Consider the following 21,499-nt stretch of genomic DNA (forward strand, 5'->3'; position numbering starts at 1 on the left):
CCACATCTGGGATACTGTGTCCGGTTTTGGGCCCCACACTACAAGAAGGATGTGGAAAAATTAGAAAGGGTCCAGCGGAGGGCAACAAAAATGATTAGGGGGCTGGAGCACATGACTTATGAGGAGAGGCTGAGGGAGCTGGAATTATTTAGTCTGCAGAAGAGAAGAATGAGGGGGGATTTGATAGCTGCTTTCAACTACCTGAAAGGGGGTTCCAAAGAGGATGGATCTAGATTGTTCTCAGTGGTACCATATGACAGAACTAGGAATAATGGTATCAAGTTGCAGTGGGGGAGGTTTAGGTTGGATATTAGGGAAAAACTTTTTCACTAGGAGTGTGGTGAAGTACTGGAATGGGTTACCTAGGGAGGTGGTGGAATCTCCTTCCTTAGAGGTTTTTGAGTTCAGGCTTGACAAAGCTTGGCTGGGATGATTTAGTTGGGTATTGGTCCTGCTTTGAGCAGGGGGTTGGACTAGATAACCTCCTGAGGTCCCTTCCAACCCTGATATTCTATGATTCAATTCCCCCCAAGAAGTCCAGTCACAAATTTAATTAGCTCATTATTTTTTTTAATAAGCATTATCAGCATGGAAACATGTCCTCTGGAATGGTGGTCGAAGCATGAAGAGGCATATGAATGTTTAGCAGATCTGGCATATAAATACCTTGCAACACTGGCTACAAAAGTGCCATGCGAACGCCTGTTCTCACTTTCAGGTGACATTATAATTAAGAAGCAGGCAGCAGTATCTTCCGTAAATGTAAACAAATTTGTTTGTCTTTGCAATTGGCTGAACAAGAAGTAGGACTGAGTGGACTTGTAGGCTCTAAAGTTTTACATTGTTTTGTTTTTGAGTGCAGTTCTGTAATAAAAAAAATCTACATTTGTAAGTTACACTTTCATGATAAAGAGATTGCACTATAGTACTTGTATGAAGTGAACTGAAAAATGCTATTTCTTTTGTTTTTTACAGTGCCAATATTTCTAATAAAAATAATAATATAAAGTAAGCATTATACACTTTGTATTCTGTGTTGTAATAGAAATCAATATATTTGAAAATGTAGAAAAACTTCCAAAAATATTTAATAATTTCAATTGGTGTTCTATTGTTTAACAGTGTGATTAATCACGATTAATGTTTTTAATTGCGGTTAATTTTTTTGAGTTAATCACATGAGTTAATTGCAATTAATTGACAGCCCTAGTTCTTTCACTTACAATTTTGTGTATGTGGATGGGTGGGTAATATCCCAAGTTTTAAAAAAGCAAAGTGAACTCCCCTCCCCTCCTCAAAATTCTATCATATAGCATCATAGTGAGACCCACCTGGTTCATCAGCAGATCTGAAACCTTTAGATCCACTATACAGACCTCTGCCACTTGAGCCAAAGGAATAACTGATCTGGAGGGGAGTGTGCTGTAATGGTCACAGATATTTCTGCCCATGACACCAAACTTGACTCCCTCTACTTCGTCCCCTCCAATCTGTCCTTGTCCAAATCCTGCTCTTTTTCCCCTCTCCTCCTGGCTCCTTGTCCCAGTCCCCTTCTCTTTGCCTACCGAGTCCCCCAGTCTCCACTACTCAGGCTTCTCATCCCAGATCCAGTCTCCTTACACAACCATTCCTAGTCTCCCTCTCCGGCCCCAAATCCTTTGCCTAGCTGTAAGTCAGGAGTTCCTCCCTCCTGGCTCCTTGTCTGATCTGTCTCTCCCCTTCATCCCACACTGGCTCTCCTACTCCACCTCCCAGGCACACTTCTTCTCTGCACCCTCCTACTCATCCCATTCTCACCAGAAGCCTTGTCCCAATCTTCTCCTTTTCCTCTCCTCACCCCAGGACTGGCTTTTGTCTCCTCTGCATCCAATCAGACAGCTTCCTCCACTCTGCCTGAGCCTGGGGGTAGGGACAAGAGTGTCATCAAGAGCAAAGGAGAGACAAGCTCTTTGTTGTCAGTTCCAGTGCCTGGTCCCACCCCAGCCTGGAGCAGCTATTACAGGGAAGCCCTTTTGAGTCCTGGTAGCTCAGAGCTGGAATGTGTTGAATCATTGTGTGATGAGGACGTAGCATTCATAAGAGAACATCAGAGTTATATTTACCTGCACCCTGTAAAAGTTTGGAGCAATGCTGGAGCGGTCAAAGGCCCTAGAGCTTTTCAAAGAAAGTTTCAAAAACATTTTAATATTGGCAAAACAATGTGTTTTCCCCTAGCCTCATTCTCAGAACTTGCTCAACAGTTTTGGCTGAAATTTAAAAAATAAAAATAAAATTGCAGCCTGAGGCGGACACCCAGCACGGAAAACTCCAGGCAAACATCTAAAGTTTGAAGTTCTAAGTAGCTGAAAGCAGGGATCTCTAATCACAGGTGAAGGATGAAAATATTGTTTGTGGGGGGGTCCGTGCGCAGATCTATCCCAGCCTGGTGCAGAGGGGAGGCCTGGGGTATGGGCCCATCCAGCACTCACCCTGGGCAGTGGCGGCTCTGCTCCTGTCCCCTGGTGCTGGCCTAGGCCTGGCTCCCTGTTCTGGCCCATTGGCTTGCTAGGAGGCAGCTTGAGGAGCCCATCACAGCATCACATAGTGCACATCTGGGTTTCACCAGTGGAGCTGGATTTAGGTTGACTGGAGCCACCTCTAGCCTTAGCTACCTGCTGCCGAATCTGATAGTAGTGTCAGGCAATCTTAATAATAGGCAGTGCAGCTAACCCTGCCTTAAACACCACTGAACATCACAAAATAAGCTCCCAGTAGAATGTGACAATGATTGACCTTTGCAGGAAGACAGGGGTATCACTACTTTTGGAAGGAGATGAGCAGGCAGAGGTAATTATGGTACACACAAATGAATCAGGATGAAATACACCTTGAGTTCTACCAATATAGTAGCAGTGTAATTTCCAGCCAGCTGTTCATTTATTTTAGAACAACATGGAACACTTAGAGACTTATGGATACAACCATTGTTAGCAATTGTAGACACAATTGAAAGAAGAGAATAGCACCTTTTACGTAATCTCCTTTCTCTCTGTTACTTACTCATGAAAAATACTTACTCAAGTGCTTCTTTGTTATTGACAGAACCCCAATGTTCTGTGAAAACTTGTTGAAGGCAATGGGTTTATGCCAGCAGAGAGTTGGGGCTTGTAACTTTAAATCAAAAAGAAGCACTACTATCACGCTGCTTGTTGCTTACAAGAAAAATATAGTGAACAAGACCGGGACCTGTATGCTGTCACTGCTAACTTTACAACACTGACTGTGGAAATTCCTGTCCAGAAATATTAATGCATGTCACTCTCCAACTGCATGATAGAATAAGCTGGAGTAATTGTAGACCAAATTCTCATGGATCCATTTTGTAATAGCAAATGGAATGTAGCAGGGATATGTTTTGATATGAAGTTTCTTTGGTTTCTTCTGTACAGCAACAGATTGATGATGCCACCTGAAATGTCATACCAGGCATTTGTATTAAACATTGAACAACTTCTGGCAAGTGCTTTAAAATGAACAGATTGAAAGACTTCTTGAAATTTCTCTTCATCTCACCAAAATACTACCAATTGCAGGGGGGAATGTGGCAATGGAACACACGTACCAAAAGTAAATGAAGATATTGCATAGGAACTTCTCTATGTGGATGACAATGCTCTTATTGCACATATGCCATATGACATCCAGTTTATCACCTATAGTTTTGCCAAGACAGTTATACTACTCAGCTGAAAAAAACCAAAACATAACAGCTAAACTGGAACAACATAACTCATAAGCTTATAAGACCTAGCATCACACCAATGACCTCAAACACAACAAAGTAAATTTGCATCTTCAATTACCTTCTCTTACCTTTGTCAAACATCGTCCTCATTGATCAAGTTACCCATCTGCTTGTCTAGCATTTTACAATAGTACCAGTCATTGTGGTGTCTAAATTGGGTACCAGAACCAAATTGGTATTTTCTGTAGGGAAGATTGGAACATCAAATCTGGAACCATCACAGTATCACACAAAAGCTTGAAGTCCATGTTTACAGCCTATGATAACTTCCACCTTATTTTATATCTGAAACATGGGCATATGTTGCTGGATGTAATCGGGTTGTTTGCCCTGGAGAGTCTGAGGCCAAGCCAAGGCTGATTGCAGAATGAGCCGCACCTGAGAGGAATGAAGCACTTTCCTATGAAGAGCAGAAGGAGCCCACAGTAAGGTGGTGGAGGGGCTTTAGTGAGACTAGAGAGAGTGATAGAGGCTTCTCAAAGGAATACTCTGAGAGCAGAGAAATTGCTCCAGCAAGGAAGGGGCAAGAGAAGCCTGCTGAGGCAGGAAGGTCTCTGTCTGAACATGGGAAGTTTGGACTGTACTGGGCGTGGGGGTTGTTTACTTTTGAACTTTAAGGTAATAAATCAGACCCTAAAGAGGGCTGGTAAAACTCTGTGGAGTTTATTTGGGGATCCAAGAAGTGAAACTGAGGTGAGACGCTATGTGCAGGACTACTCTGAGGTCACCAGGGGGTTCTGTGAGGTGGCTGCTTATCAGCACTGGCGTATCAAAGAGAAGAAAAATGTCATAGTTATAATCTTCAACCTTCCATGTCAAATGATAAGAGACAAATCTTTATGAAATTCTGCAAACCAGAATGGCAGCAATGCTTCTGCAAGGACAGCTTTACTGAAATGGAAACATCCTCTTCTTGTAAGGCACTAGGCACCAAAAGACAAAGTTATACAGGGTGAAATTCACCCCCCTTGCAGAGTATAATGTATAAGGATCCACAGAGAGGTCTCAGTGAAGTCAGTAGCAAAACTCCCAATGATTTCAGTAGGACCAGGATTTGGCCTAAAAATTTATGAGGGAGACAGACAAAGCGATGCAAAGATATTGTGAAAAAAGCAGCGTGATCATTGGCACAGAGATGACAGCTTCTGGAAAGCTAGCACAGCAAACAAATCAGTCTGACAAGTCAAAGTACAAACCCTAGACTGCCCTTCAATACTGTGTGAACGTGTCAAACTGCAGGGTAAAAAAATGCCAAAAGAAATAGTGGCCCTATCAAGTAGAATTCTAAACTTCACTGTTCTAACATACTGCTTTATGAGTGGTTAATCTAGGGGATTTGTTATTTGAAATGAAAAAGTTTTTGTCTTCCAGTTTTATGTTATGATTTAGAAATAGCTGTATATTTGAGTAGCATTAGTTTATACAGTGTACAGTATATAGACATTGAAGTTATTATACATTGTATATGTTTGCTTTGAATTAGCTGAGGAACCACCACATGATGTAATGAAATGTGAGTTGTGGCTAGTTTCCATGTGAAGCCACTTTCATTCACTTGACTGTATAAAGACAGTTACTGGTATTGTGACTGTCATTTCCTTCCATCATGTCTGCACTCATTTAAGAGTTGTTATCCATGGTCATTGTGAGAAAATTAAATTCATTTTGATTCTATCAAAAGAAAGAAATGGAATGAGATTAGCAGTTGTAACTCCAGTTGTCAAACACTGCTTGCAAGCCCTCTCTGACTTTGCTAAGGAAACTTGCACTCAGATAAGTTGCATAAAATAAACTGTCTTTTTGATAAGAAATCTGCAAGACTTGACTAGCATGCCAGCTGGTGACAAACTAATTCATTTGGAAAACCAAAGCCACTTTTGACACCTACATATCATGCATGAGTTTTTGAATGGTGTATGTTGAAACCTTTTCACTGTTGGTCAGACCTTAATCGAACGATCTCCCCTGCTTATCATGATTCTGTTTGTGAGCACAGTATATCCCTATGGAAACAACAGCAGCTTACAACGTTTCGGAAAGCACATCTCTCATTTAATGAATTTGTACACGTGCAGTTAAACATTACATTGCAATTACTGTATCTTTTTTTGTGTTGTCTGTTTCGGGTAGAAAACCCCATCAGACCAGTTCTTTTTGTTGTTCATTTCATCTCCCCCTCCTAATTCCAAATCTTTTGTTCCTCTGTTCCATACACATGCTACCATGTCCCTTGTTGTTCCTGCACTCCTGCGTACATGCTACTGGTACATCCTTCTCCTGTGCTCTTGCACATGCCTTCATGCTTCGTCTTCTCCACTGCTCTGCACATGCTTCACAGTTCCTCTTCCTTCCTCTCCCCCATTGCTTCTCATATTTAATGATTTTGCATTTTATTTTAACCCTTCAAGTTTTTAGAATCATTTGATGTTGTGGGGTAAGTACCCTCATCAGAGGAGTGCTGGTTTGTGGGGGAATTAAAGTAGGGGGTTGGCAGCCCGAGTAACCTAATTGCCCACACCACAGCCCTGACTCCCAAGAGAGCACAGCCTAGTGGCCAGTGTCAGTAAGACTGCCCTCCTCTGTGGGACTGCACGGCCCCATGGCCAGAGTAGAGTGGGCTGCCACTGGGGTGGGTAGCAGTCGGGCCCTCCCTACTCCACCAGGTCCCAACTCAGGGCCCTGTCTGGGGGAGTAGGTGGGGGAAAATCCAGCATAGACTCAGCCGGGGTCCTTCCAAAACACACAGAGTATAGCTCTGATTCCATAACCAGATCATTGTCTAGTTCCTCTGGGCTACTTCCTACCCTTTCTTCCGAGACTGGTAGTTTTGAGGCTTCTGTTGTCTCTCCTCTGTTGGTGGTGGTGTGCAGCTGCGGGTCGGCTGGAGACTCGGCTGGCTCCTGTGTCTTGGTGCTCTGGTAGGCTCTTCGCAGGAGACTGCAAACACATGTACTCCCTTCAGCAGCCAGTCCAGAGTGAGCTGAGCTACTCTCTTTTATACCTAGGCCTCCTCAGCCACAGAGTGTGGTTTATCCTTGCTGAACCAGTGTGGGTGGGTACACACTGTCACATTTGGGTTGCAAGAGACCTCAAATGGATCACGTGTGCCAGATCTTTGGATCACAGAACTGATTTAATTATTCTTAAAGGTCCTTAAGAGATGGGTATCTGTTTCTAGATCTGAATATTTTCAGTGATGGCAGCCCTCCCTTCTTCCTTTATTCTTTCTGAACAGTGTTTAAATTCTCAACTTCTGTTCTGCTTCTATCAGTTTAGCTATAATAATGGATGTGGGGTTTTTTATTTATATTTTAAAATGCTAATAGTAACCTGCCTTCCCTCTGAATCCGTTCTTGTAACAAAATTATGGAGCTGATTCTCCACTTTGTTACACCAGGTTTAGGTTGGTTGATGGAGTTACACTGACATAAAACTTGTGTGACTGAGTGGAGAATCAGGCCCTGTCTAGATTATACGTGAGTCATTTTACAAGTTGCTGTACCAGCAGGCAAAAGATAGAAAGGTACTGTTGTCACTAACTTTAAATTTTCATAGCTATAGTTCTGCTCAAAGAGGTTAAAAACAAAATATTTTGTGAGTTGGGAATATACCTTAAAATATAAAAATACATTTTGTTCTCACATGAAGTAAAATATTGATCAAAAGTAATTTATAAATTATATAATTTCATAATTTGACTATGACCTTATAGATGTTGTAGTCCCTTATGATTGCAATGCAAAGGTTTATGTGAACAAATCATAAGCGCCACCTAGTGCTCTTTTGGAAAACACCATCTTTGCTTTCTTAAGTAAAGAACATTCTGGGGAAAAAACACAATTTTTGCAGTAATCTGAGATTTAATGCCAAAATTCAGAAAGTCAAGGTGTTGTCTACTGACAACAAGCTAGTAGACACTTTTTTTCTTTGCAAATTAGAATCCAAATTGGTACGGAGCCAACATAATTACAGATCACATTGTAAACCAAGAGGAAATATTCTGAAATGTACCTAAGGAACAAAACCCACAATCCTATTAGTGATGCTGGGCGTGCAGACCCCTGAGCCACATGAAGCCTTGTCCCACTGAAGTCCATGGGCATTTTGCCAAGGACTTCAGTGTAGCAAGTATCTCACCAATTTATTTCAATAGGGCTCAGTAAATTGCAGGATTGTAGGGCTTAGAAACTATCTTTTGTTTTTTAAAACTTAAGGGATTCTTAAAAGGTAACTTAATTCCACTGGAGGGAAAATATGAATCCACCTACCAAAAATAAAAAAGATGGAGAAAGAGAAAGGTCTCAAATATATATATTTAAGATAAAAATTGCAATGAGACATAAGCTATCAGTGAAACCAGACTGAGGGAATAGATTTTTTTTTTTTTAAATGGGCCAATTTCTGTGCTGAGTTATACCAGTGTAAATCTAGAGTAACATTATGGATACAGCAGAATAATTTAATGCAAAAATTGGGCCACTATTTTTTTGAATGTCCTTTTTAGTGACTTACTGCTATAATATGCCATGCTATGTTATGCCACTTGCACAATATACTGTGTAAACCTCTTTAATTGCTTGAAACACTGAAATTAGCTGTTTGGTGAATTGTCTCTCCGAGGGCATTTTCAGATGCACACTACTTGTTATCACTACTTGTGATTTCCATCAACTGGAAATTCATATGCAGCATGTACACAGTATGCTCCCAGGAAGGTGGCGGAGAGTATCCAGTCTAGGTAGATATGCTTTTCCTGCTTATTAAACATGAAGCTATACCAGGGGTGGGCAAACTACTGCCTGTGGGCCGCATCTGGCCCACCAATTGTTTTACTCCAGCCCTCGAGCTCCTGCTGGAGGATGGGGTCTGGGACTTGCCCTGCTCTGGCACTCCAGCTGGGGAGCAGGGTTGGGGCCCCTCCACTTGGCTCCTGGAAGCAGTGGCATGCCCCCCCCATCTCCTGCACATAGGGGCAGCCAGGGGGCTCTCCTCCGCATGCTGCCCCCACTCCAAGCGCTGTCCCAGCAGCTCATATTGGCTGGGAATCACACCCAATGGGAGCTTCAGGGGCGGCACCTGTGGACAGGGCAGCGTGCAGAGCCACCTAGCTGCGCCGCCACGTAGGAGCTGGAGTGGGGACATGCCGCTGCTTCCGGGAGCTGCTTGAGGTAGGCACCATCTGGAGCCTGTACTCCTGAGCCACCTCCCCGTGCTCCCACCCCCTCCTGCCCTCCAAACCCCTCAGTCCGAGCCCAGAGCACCTTCCTGCACCCTAAATACCTCATCCGCACCCCCAGCCAGAGCCCTCACCCGGTCCCCTGCCCCAATCCCATGCCCTAGCACGGAGCCCCCTCCCACACCCTGAACTCCTCATTTCTGGCCGCCCCTGAGAGCCTACACTCCGAGCCAGAGCCCTCAGCCCCCCCCCCCCCCGCACCCCAGCCCCAACTTTGTGAGCATTCATGGCCTGCCATACAATTTCTATACCCAGATGTGGCCCTCGGGCCAAAAAGTTTGCTCGCCCCTGAGGTGCACATAGAATATCCGAGTTGGAAGGGACCTCAGGAGGTCATCTAGTCAAACCCCCTACTCTAAGCAGGACCAATCCCCAATTTTTGCCCTAGATCCCTAAATGGCCCCCTCAAGACTTGAACTCGCAACTCTGGGTTTAGCGCGCCAATGCTCAAACCACTGAGCTATATACGCAGGCCTCTCATATTGTGTTATATGTACTTGTGTGTCCATACCTGTTCCATCAACTACAGACATTTTAAATAATTTTGAATGTTTTTAATCAATAAAATTATTTTTATAGCCCCCTTTCCCCAAGTTTGTGGGACACTTTGCAGGACAAATAAAAAGAGATGGTCCCTACCCTGAAGAATTTACAGTCTTGTTCAAGATGCACAGGCAGGATGAGGGTCCCAGCAATAAAATGATGTGGTTATTTGGGCACCTGGGCATTATTTTATTTTTAAATATGTAATAATTCACTTGTGGGAGGTAGTAGAGCAAAAATGAGTCTGAAGGAGGAATTTGAATGAAGAAAGGGGAGGGGTCAGGCAGGCAGACTCAGGGAAGGTGTTCCATGAAATCAGCCAGAAAGAAGAACAGGGCCACTAGAAAATCTAGGTCATTACAAAACCTAAACCTAATTTCCCCAATACTAATTTCCCCCTCACACCTTCTTGTCAACTGTCTGAAATGGGCCACTCTCATTACCACTTCAAAAGTTATTTTTCCTCCCTTGGTATCCTGCTGTTAAGTAAATTGTCTCATTAGACTGACCTCACACTTGGTAAGGCAACTCACATCTTTTCATGTATTTATACCTGCTCCTGTATTTTCCACTCCATGCATCCAATGAAGTGGGTTCTAGCCCATGAAAGCTTATGCCCAAATAAATTTGTTTGTCTCTAAGGTGCCACCAGGACTCCTCGGTTTTTTTAGAATCTTATAGATGCACTTGTGTATTCTCAAATAAAACATCTTCCTTGTCTCACTGCTTTCATAGTAATGCAAGTAACTTGCAAGATAGCAGAAGTGAAAGCTTCTATTTTCAGTAAGGCTACAGAAAGATTTCACAAGACTCCAGCAATAAAGTGCTGGTTTATAGATAGTATAACAAAACAACACTTTCCACAACCTTTTGACAACTGGCCCAGTAGAAATAAGACTGCACACTAGACACTAATGTGTGCACTGCTTTCACAGCTGCTGTATCTTACATGCAGAGCCACTTCCTTTTACGGAGCTCTTGTCATAGTCTGAACACTTCAGCTACCTCTTCCTCATCCACACATACCCTTCCCTTCTTAGGAAATGGCTTACACATCGATTTTTAATTGCATGTGATGCCTTTGGCCCTCTGCTATCCAAAGAGAAAAACTGCAACACATTAGAAAGTACAAGGAATGCATCATGTTTGACAGATTAATGGTAACTGTTTTTGTGTTTATCAAAAGTTGCACTCTGCAATAAATGGCAAAATATTGGTGCAAACGGGGGTGGAGGGGGAACTTATCATTTGCACAGTGCTATGTATGTATAAAGGCTCACATTTTCAAATCAGAATGATGCATACAAAACCTTAGATTTCCATAAGAAAATCAGCTTGATAGCTAATTACCTGATGTGTGTATGTATGAGCTGGTATGCTTTGCACACAAATTTGATTTCCGTGCACACACACTTGATTTGACTAATTTCATGCATGAAAACATAGACTGACAGAGTTGCGCTTGTATTATTAGAGGCTGTTTTTGAAAACGGAGTCCCAACAGCTTAAAACATTTGTTCGTAAAAACTACTGCCATCAAATACCAGACGTTCCTATTTTTGAGCACAGGTTAGCCCTGAAAAGCGATGCTCCCTACTTAAAATATAATTCAGTTGCGTGCATGTTGGACCCCTTTCCCAAACCCTGTGTCTGTTTGTTTGTCTTGCTTTAGATTACAGGCTACTTGGGCAGGGATGATGTATTCTTTTCGCAGAGCACATTATGAGTGCTAACAGAACTAACTAATACAGGAGAAAGTAACAAGAAATAGTTTAAGATTCAAAATGAGGAAGGCACTCACAGGAACTAGTATCATCACTTCTGAAATAAAAATGTTATTTGTTTCAGCTGAGGAAGAAAAAAAAATGAATGATGTAAAGATAGAGAGGGGCATTTAAAGGAAATTAAGTGGTTATAAAAATAAAAGGCAATGATGAAACCAAAACAATATAAGAGCCCAGCAGGCTGAGTTCTGTAGAACTCACTCATGTTATCTTATACTCTGTATACATTATTTAGACAATCCACCACATACTGTGATTACAGGCAATATTTACTATTCTTTATTGTTAAGTTGGCTTCTGCAGAAGAACTTAAAATTTAAAAAAAAAAATCATTCTCCCACCCTTTGTCTTCTCTCTTTAAATTATCCTCCTTGGGAAAAAGACTATGTTTTAGTTCATCGTATTGCACAATGGACCCCATCTCTCAGCTGGGGCCTCTAGGTGCTACTGGAATGCAACTAATATGGTAACCATTATTACAACCTTTCACTGGTTCTCACATTAAGGCTTCCCCTTCTTGTCCTTTTTATGCTCACAGCCAGCCAGGTTACAGCCACACCTCATTCCTGAAGGCTTGCTTCTCGAAATTTGTGAGGAAGCTTCTTCTAGGCTCCAAATCCACTGAATAAACTGCATTAGAAGTTGAAGATTTGACTTCCTTGCTGTCAGAGACATGGGGCAAATGTCATGACTATCCATGTGGTCTGGCAGAGGGTAAATGATAATGTACTGGGAGAAGAGCATTAGTAGGAGTGACTGTGTTACTGTGTGCACTGCTGTTACTGTGTTTAGTTTTAGCCCCATCTCACTGACTAAGAAGTTTAGGAGCTGGCAGGCAGATGCTTGGTTGCAGCTGAATAAAGAAAATGGTTGCTGACCTAGTTTTCTGGCCTCTCTTATTTAAAATTCTTACCCAAGGACTTTACAGTTGAAAAGTATGAGAGTCAACCAGACTGTGTGCACCATGGATGTGAGCTGTAATATTAACATGAACTCATCTGATCTTAATTAGCTTCTTTCAGTGACAGTGTAGTTTAAGGAACACAAGGCCCCAGCTCCTCTACTTCTCGCCAATCTCCCTTTATAATATTTTATTTAAATTATTCACTTGATTTCCATTTTGAAATCATAATCCCTTCAAGTATTCCAAGTTTCCAAGGAGGGGTTTAACAGCATGTCCTTTGGTCTGGAACTATTTCTTCTATAAATAGTTTGCACCTTGTTTGCACCTTTTTACCAAGGAACTGAGACAAAAGATTTTGATCTAGCACACAAATATTGTTGAAGGTATACAAGTCAAGGAGAGCATTAGCAGCAGTTTCCTATGGGAATGCAATGAAATTTACCCTCTGTATTTTAAACATTTACAAAGTTATCTTTTGTGGCTTCCTTTCCAAGATTATTCTATGCCTGGTTTTCTATAGAAGCTGAACTTACACAACTCTTAACTAATTGCAAATAAAAAACCCAGAGAACTGCCCATCATCAAAATGGGTGTTTTTAAAGACTATATTCTGCATGTACCCTGAATTTAACAGTTTGGCCATCTCAGAATGCACCATTATACTGATTACATCAATTTCACCATCTGTGGAAAAAATAATTAGGTGAGCCCATTGCATTTTTATGATGGTAAATTGAGATGCAGTACTATATGGACTTCTTTCACAAAAGGATCTGATCATCAAAAGAACATTTGTCACAGACATCATCATTGTCAATCATATTTCCTCTCCTTCTCCCTTCTTATAGTGCAAGCTCTTGGGGTCAGGGCTCTTTCGCACTAGGTGTTCGCTACGTAGCACAATGGAGCTCCATGTTCAGTTGGGAGCTCTAGGAACTACTGGAATACAAATAATAAACTGTGATAAGGAGACACCATTAACTTGAAATCCAGTCACTTTAAGAACACGGTTAAAATTAGTTTCAGGCATTCAGACACCTGCCAATTTTTGTGGTTCTACTTATTGGCTGCTTTAGGGTTATTGCTGTGAACTATCCTAACTAGGGTTAAATAATCCTTCTACTTCTGAGGAGAGGTTGAAGGGAGAATGAGACTTGAAGCCCAGCTTGTATTTTCAGACATTGACTAGGGGGTGCTAACCCTATATACTGGCTCCAATTGGACTAAAGTATAGGAAAAGTCTAAAGACCAGGAGTGAGAGCAGAATTGCGAGGAGTGAAAGGACACTTCTTTGGGGAAATGTGGAAGTGCCTGATAGTTTGCATTCCAAAAGGCAAAATATTTGCTTCTCCCTGTTTAGTGGAGACATTTGATGCATAACACTTTCCTCGCGTATACAATTTTGTTTGGCATTACACCTCACTTTAAAATTTGTGTGCGTCTTGCTTAGAACTAAATCCTGAAGTCTTTATTCAGCTATGTCTGTAGGATCTGGCCCTAAAATAATACCTACCTATAAGTATAGTATCATAAGATACAATGTAAATTTGTAACATTCATTAACCAAAATTAACAGGCTAATTTAAGTATTAAATTAGTGTATATAAAAATCATTGTAACCAAGCTTGACATCCTTTTAGTCCCACTCTGTGCTGCGAGGAAGTGGCATATACCAATTTGGGAAGAAGTTTTGCAAGTCTTGAGCGAGTGTCCAGGTTAATTATTACACTTCCGCTTCCCTTTAAGATCAGTAGTCAGCTTCCTCTCTCCTGAAGGACCTGATAGGGTTTGTTCCTAAATTAAAGTAAGTCTCCACAATCAATTCATTATCTTAAATAAAAGCAAAAAAATTATTTAACATAGGGCAGAAAATAGAAAAAAAGAATCACAAACAAAATAAATGTTATTTTTGTTCTGCTCAATGACTAACATTTTATGAAAAGCCCAGCGAGCTTAGCTCCAAGCTCAGCTCTGGATAATTTTGGTTAAGCTTCCCAAAGACTTCACATTTACCAGAATCTTCTCTCAGCACAGCAGGCTGTCAGCTGCACTTGACACATTTCTTTCAGAGAAATGCTTCATTTGTTCTTCAGGAACCATTTTGAGCTCTATTCCTTCCTCTGTTACAGTCTTGTGTGGCTTCGCAAGTCCAGATGTCAAGTGTTGCCTTTAGCACATTTTATATTACTTTACATTACAGGCCTGTCATCAGTGCACCAAGTTAAACAGTATTTCAAACATACTCGATTAGATTCATTATTCTTTTTCTCTGAACACATAGTCTTCATTTCCTCCTCTTTGACTTGCATAGCCATTGCACGCGCTTGGGAACTAAAAACTTATATAAGCCCGAGCTGCTCCCATTGAACACCTGCAAAACCTCCCCTTTGTCGGCAATTGCGCAGGTCTAAACACTAATTAAACAACCTAGAAGATTTCACTTTAGATGCTTTGGAGCCTAAAGGGCTTTCTCACCTCCTCTCTTTTCACTTGAAGAGACATTTTCCTTAGCAGTTTTTCTTTTAATGACTATTTCATGCAATGTATTCTCATTATTTCCTGGTTGAGTACAGTTTGGAAAACTATACACCCAATGTAATGCCAGAGTAGATTTTGTTCCTACTGGACAGTAAGACATCAACATTCGCAATACTACAATGTGACATTGAAAAAGCACATATAAGTCTTGTTTTGAACTGTTATAGCAATATTTAGTCCATTTTTTATGTAATCCCATGCACACAAATTCTTCCTTCCTCTTTCTAAGATTCTGTTGCCATAAAGACTATGTCAAGGTTTCTCATTACATAATATTTTGTTTGAATTAAAATTATAAGTTTGCTCATAAGACTCAGAATTCTTGACTCTAAAAGGAGAAAAGTGTAGTTTCTAATTGCATTTTTTTGCATAGCAAAATTATAGTACTAAGACACCCAAACCCAAGTGGAAATTAGTTCCCCACACCTTCCTCATAAATAGGATGCAAACTTCACCACAGACATGTAAAACAGTTATTCCTGTGAACAGAAGCTAGTCTAATTTTAGTCCAATTCTTATCCCTAAACAGAGTGGCTAGAATAAAGTCATAAAGCATCAAGAAAGTTACTCCAACAGATATATAGCATGTGGTCTTCATCAAAAAATACTGACTAGAAAATATAAATAAAAATGGCCATCTCACACAGAAAGCTCTGATTTTATTTATCTGGTTGATTTGCATAGAAATGAGTTTCAGTGGTCATCTTTGTCACAATTTGAGTCTCAGGTGATGACATACAGATAGTTTAAGGAGTGCATGTTTAAAATGCCATGCCACCAAAATAAACATACTAAATCCTAAACACGGTCAGTCAGTGGTCCTCTAATACACTTGCACAGCCCCACTGAAGTTAATTGGATTGTACAAGTATAACAGAAGAGATACATTGGTCCAATGACTGTAAACCTGTGGGGTAAATGCACTTAATTTCCAAATGCATTAACACCAGAAATTGATTTGGAATTAAGCAAACTTCCATTCATACCCCAATTAAAGGCCTGATCCAGCAGTCTTTTCAAACATTTCACTCGCTTTGAAATTAGTGGATCAAGCATGTTACAAATGCAAACACTTAGCTCAAACATTGTATTATCACTCAATAAGCACTGTTTTGTATTTTACATTAGACATCAAAGCAAAACATCTAAAATGTTTATAAAAAGGCAGTAATTGCTATTTTGACATCAAAAGTTTGTTAAAATATAGTAAGGCACCCTTGGATTAACCAGTTTTGTTTCATGCGTATCTTTTTTAAACATTATGCATAGTGAAATAAATACTGTAATACTGATCTTATTGCAAATATCTACTTGTATACAAAATGATATACTCAATGTTAAAATGATGCACTGTTTTTTGAATATATTTGGTGAATTTTACAATCAAAAGATATACAGTTATTACTATCTGAGGGAAAAATGAATACTTTCATTTCTCAAAGGTGTTTTATGGATGCTTAGCGTATACATATTGAAAAAATTTCTACTCGAAAGTGCTAAGAATCAGACAGTTCCAAACAGATTAGATTTCTTTGCTTCCCTCACTGAAGCCCACATCACAGTTTAAAATTAGATTTACGCTAATTTGTTATGGCTTTGGTTATTATTATAGAGAAATTCTGCTCAGGAAGCGAATTGTGGAGTATTTTGGATGGTGCAGTCAGCTACAGGAATGAAATACAGCATTTTCATCGACACAGCCAAAGTAAAACTGTTTTGCTATATGCAGATAAGTTACAAAAATGTATAACATCTGGAGTGGCTCTCAGTTGTTACACTCCATAACTATTCATATTTTATTAAGACTTTGGCAGGGTGATGCATTAAAATATTGTATTCTCAAGTCCATGATGTCATTCCTCAGAAAGCCATAAGTGCTTTAGTTTAAACAGCGTGAATACAATCATTTATCCTATAAATATCACTAGGTGTTTTAAATCTTCTTTGGACTTTAGACTCACACAATAGTGAGCCACATACAGACTTTCAATATTCATAGCCCGTATGTTTTTTTTTTTTTTTTAAGTGCCATTCTTACAAGTGATGTTAGTATATTTACTGATCACATGGGCTTGATCCAAAGATACATTTCACAGGGGGAGCTTCTTCTGAAATCTGTGCAAGAAGCTCACATGGCTCTGATCCTGCAGCTCTGCATGTGCGCACGCGCGCTGCTGGGTGGATTTCAGTGTAGGATCAGGTCCGTGGAACACATCTCAGAATTAGGCCCAGAGATATCAAAATGTAAAAATATGTATTTTATCAAATACCATCATAGGTAAAAAAATCCAAACGGGACTTTGTAAACAAACATACTGGAAAGGCAAAGCTGTATTTATCATGTTCAAATCCTACCCTGTTGTCAACAGGATTGCACAGATTGTAAGGCAGGGTGGGCTCTGCCACTGCACAGTCACATAATGGAGAAGGTCCTACTGGACATGTTTCCCTAGGGTTCAATGTTCATTTTGAAGAGTCTCTTCTGCCAACCCACCCCCCTGCAGATATTCAAGTGCTGGGCTCAAAAGTATCATACCGTAACAAAACCTGCAGAGCTGAATCAGGAATCATGTTTTCCACTGCTGGGCGGGGAGAGGCATTTAGCCCAATATATTTCTAACCTGCATGGCTTCTTCCTCTGATTTAATGAGCAACACAGTATGAAACAATTCCATCAGTGAGGACTTCCTGGGGACTCCAATGAGCACGTTGAGAGAGTCAGAGATTGGTGGGGAGGTGACGGATAGTTATTCTTCAAAGCTAACTTTCAGAAGTCCAGCTGACAGAGATACATTCATCAGCCACGCTCAAATCCAGAATCAAAGTCCTCCTATGATTTCCAAATGTCTTTTTCCACTTGTTTATATCAGTTTATAAAATGAACTAAACAAACACTCTTTGCTTACGTACAATATTTAAAAGCAGTTCTGCAATTTCACCAATCACCACAATGCCTAAAAAAGGCTTGCTTTCTCCCAATAAGGGAATTTCCTTCAGATCCTCCTGATACCCTCTCAAACAAAAGTTTGGACCCAGGTAGGCCATAGAGCAAGCTCAGAAGGTCAATACACTCCACCCCTGTTGAACCAGCATGGACAGAAAGTACCAGAGTTTATGGCTTTCACTAGAAAATGCCCTTCCACTAGATCTCTCCTATTTAAAAGTGAGGGCCATTCACTCAAGCACTCAGTTGATCTCAATTGCCATGCAACACAAGGGAGAAGCACTTTCTCGAGCAGCCAAACCACACAGAGCTTCATTAGTCAAAAACATCTTGAATTATACCCAGAACCAAATGGGAAGCCAATGCAATCTGTGGCACATAGGTGTTAGCAGGCTTCACAGAAGGAGCATATAATTAAGGGGGCTGCTGCATTTTGTACTAGTCATAGTTTGAGTAGTCTTCAGGTGTAGTCCGACAAAGAGCATTACAGTAATCCAATTTTGAGGGCATGGATAACTGCAGCATGATCCATGTCCAAATGGAAAGGACAAGTAGAGATTAACAACATAAAACTATTACAAAACAAGGCATCAGGGCCATACAGGACACTATTACACTGCTGAATTCTCAATTTTCTCTCTTCTTTTGAGGATTCTCCTTCATGTCATGGCAACCTTTCCCCTGGAGAATGAAGGCAGGAGATAGCCTCTGCTGGAGCCCAGTGCTCGTGGGGTGTCAGAAGATTATGCCATTTAGTTGTCACCCTCAGGGAAGGCTATCTGTAGCATAAACACACGCTTCTGACAGGCTAAACTATGGTCAAAAGAATTTGCGTTGAACTATTAACTTGCAGACTCACATAAAAGTTGGGCAGTAGCATGCAGAAGCGGGATAGGGCGTGGAAGCATGCAAAAAAAGATCCAAGGGAATCTCATCTGTGTGCTGTCCCCATGTGATTAGTTTCCAGACAGACAGCAGTAAATTATTGGAATTTGTAGTTGAAATGTTACAACTACTTCACCCAAAACTAGTCAATGGGCTTACGCCTGCTCTTGTTGAATTCAATGGCAAAACTCCCACCAAGATCACTGGGAACAGGACGGGACACAGTAAGAATATATATATTGTTATATATGGTCCCCAAAATGCCTTTCATGGCAGCCTGCTATATAAGCAAGTAAAATCTACAGTTTTAAGCAACTATGGTTCATAAACTGTACCTTACTTCTCTAACAGATACTCAAATTACCCCTAATCACAAGCCAAAAGTGGAAATAAAGCAGAAGAGGCAACTTTCCAATGACATGGGCATGAGAAGTAATTCAAGAAACATTTAAAAACAGCAGTCACCCTCAGAAGGGCTGGAAACCCACTTCACCTCGGTATAGGCGGGAGCGGTGGGACACCTCTTTCTCTTCGGCCAGAGCCATCTAGAAACAGAAGAAAGAGATGGCTGTGTTCATCATGATATATTCCTTTTACACAGAAACGCATGCCCAAGCTCCTCATGAAACGATATGTGAAGAACTACACATTTTAAGTACCTGTATTATCCATTTTATGAGCAGTTGTGTGTAGTTTATTGGATGATTTATTTACCAAGATAAAAAATATAAATGATGTACAGCATAATTCCTATTAAGTATATATTTAATGCCACAAATGCCTGGAAAGCATGTGGTTTTTCTGCCTTTAGGCTCTTTTCTCCTCTTGAGACACATCTATAACTCTTGTTAGCATTAATAAGAGTTATCACTTCTACAAGGGCATTAAGTCCTACTGTGACTTTAAAACAAATGCAAATTGTAATAAAAAAACTGGTTTCAGAGTAGCAGCCGTGTTAGTCTGTATTCGCAAAAAGAAAAGGAGTACTTGTGGCACCTTAGAGACTAACCAATTTATTTGAGCATAAGCTTTCGTGAGCTACAGCTCACTTCATCAGATGCATTCATGATGAAGTGAGCTGTCGCTCACGAAGGCTTATGCTCAAATAAATTGGTTAGTCTCTAAGGTGCCACAAGTACTCCTTTTCTTTTTAATAAAAACACTGAAGTTCTACAGTTTAAGTGTGATAAAATCTCAAAGCACCATTTCTCCGTAAGAAAATTTTCATCCGAAAACTAAGCAAATTAAATTTGAGAAGGGTATACAGTCCCAGGCCCTCCCCCCATTTAAAAAAAAAGTAACAAGTTTCATAGGACTTGATCCTGCAAACAATCTTTCAGTGTTTCCTGCATGGACAGGGTGCAAGATCAGGCCCTTAGACTTATAAATCTTAAATTATTAAGAGGACATTGGTTTCTCCCATTTTTTTCCCCAGACATTTTACATATTTTCGTGTCTAGAGAGTCTATTCTCAACAACAGAAGAGGGACTTGCACAGGTAACACCTACACTATTTGTATACATGAGAACTCAACCATTAAATTTCTTCAAGTCAACAACAACAAAAATGTTGGTAGATCTATTAGGCCCTATTCTGCCCTTCAACACCTTTACAATCCGAATGGGAGTTGTTTTTGCATGTCTGAAGGCAGAATTATGAGTTTTTAGGTTGGATGGTGTGCATAGCCAATAGCTAACAGAAAAGGGATAATGGTAATTAGCAGAGAAATTAGTAAACTCAGTCTACTAAGGGAAAGCAGATACATACAGATGCAAATTGTTCCCAGTTATAAATATACCTATCCTCCACTAATCTGTATAGGTTCTTTCACCAGATCCATCACTAGGCCATCTGAAGGCCTGACTATTATCTTTCAAAATTAACAATATTTGGCAATAAATAAATAAATAAAAACCCAACAAAGAAACAACTTACTTCTGCTTTCATTCCTTGCTAGTTTACTGGGGTAACTTTTGTTCATTGGTACATATGGCTCTGGAGGTGGCAGGTCAGATATCGGATGGAAGGAAAATCTGCTTTCCCACTCATCTTGGGAAAAATAAACCATTACAGGAAAATTTAAAAAGTAACAATCCTTAATAGAAGAGTTGCGTAGTACTGATCTTATTACACATTCTGTATTGCAATACCTCCTAGAAGCCCAAGTCATAAACCAGAACCCCACTATGCTAGATGCTAAACAAACACAGAACAAAAAGATGGCCCAAATTAGCCTGAATTCAGTTAATCATTCATTGATCGTTTATGTCATCGCACCTGCCTTGTCTTATTGTTTTACAATGCTCCATTAAAAACAAACTAAGAAAAATAATCCAAACAGGAGTCCATTGACGTCCACAGGAATCCTAATACTGTGACTCAGAATGTTGTATGAAGACTCAGTATGTTCCACCCACCTTATGTTCTGTGCAGAAGAACATAGCCCTCAGGGCTGAGATTAGATGCCCCGACCAAGGGGACGGTGGCTTCAAGCCTTGGCATAGATAGGCCTCCAAAGGCTGCCTAAGCTAAATTATGGTATTTACCCCTGGGCTGCCCTACAGGTCATAGCGCTGCCTTGAATCTCTGCAGTGCTGTGTGCTGGGGCCCCTTCTGCCCTTTGTCCAACCCGGGCATGACCCCCATGCTATGGCTTATAAGGGGTAGTCCTTGAAGGGCAGCCTTATGACTGTCTTTTCACAGTGCCTGTGCTGGGGGGATCCTCCCATAGTCAGCTATGAAGCTTTTAGAGAGTCTCTTTACATCACTCTGGCCCTTGAACGCAGTGTAAAGGGCCTGAAGCTGGTGGGAGGATCTCAGCCTAGGTGGTTTCCCGATTCTAGGTCACCTGCTGGTGACATCAATATTGCACCCACTTAG

The 21,499-nt window shown here is 40.7% G+C and overlaps 1 protein-coding gene across 5 annotated transcripts in view; it reads right to left on the reverse strand.

Annotated features, from left to right (window-relative positions):
• WIPF1 (WAS/WASL interacting protein family member 1) overlaps positions 1-21,499 on the reverse strand; it is a 100,498-nt gene that overhangs the window by 7,653 nt on the left and 71,346 nt on the right. For all 5 annotated transcript variants that reach the window (XM_078847970.1, XM_078847967.1, XM_078847969.1 and 2 more), the window contains 2 exons: positions 20,555-20,668; positions 19,112-19,163 (listed from right to left, as the gene is read on the reverse strand). In XM_078847970.1, coding sequence (XP_078704096.1) covers positions 19,112-19,163; positions 20,555-20,668 — 166 coding nt within the window. The remainder of the gene's footprint in view (positions 1-19,111; positions 19,164-20,554; positions 20,669-21,499) is intronic.

The sequence above is a fragment of the Lepidochelys kempii genome, chromosome 11 (genome assembly GCF_965140285.1).
Source record: "Lepidochelys kempii isolate rLepKem1 chromosome 11, rLepKem1.hap1, whole genome shotgun sequence".
In the NCBI taxonomy this organism is placed as follows: Eukaryota; Metazoa; Chordata; order Testudines; family Cheloniidae; genus Lepidochelys; species Lepidochelys kempii.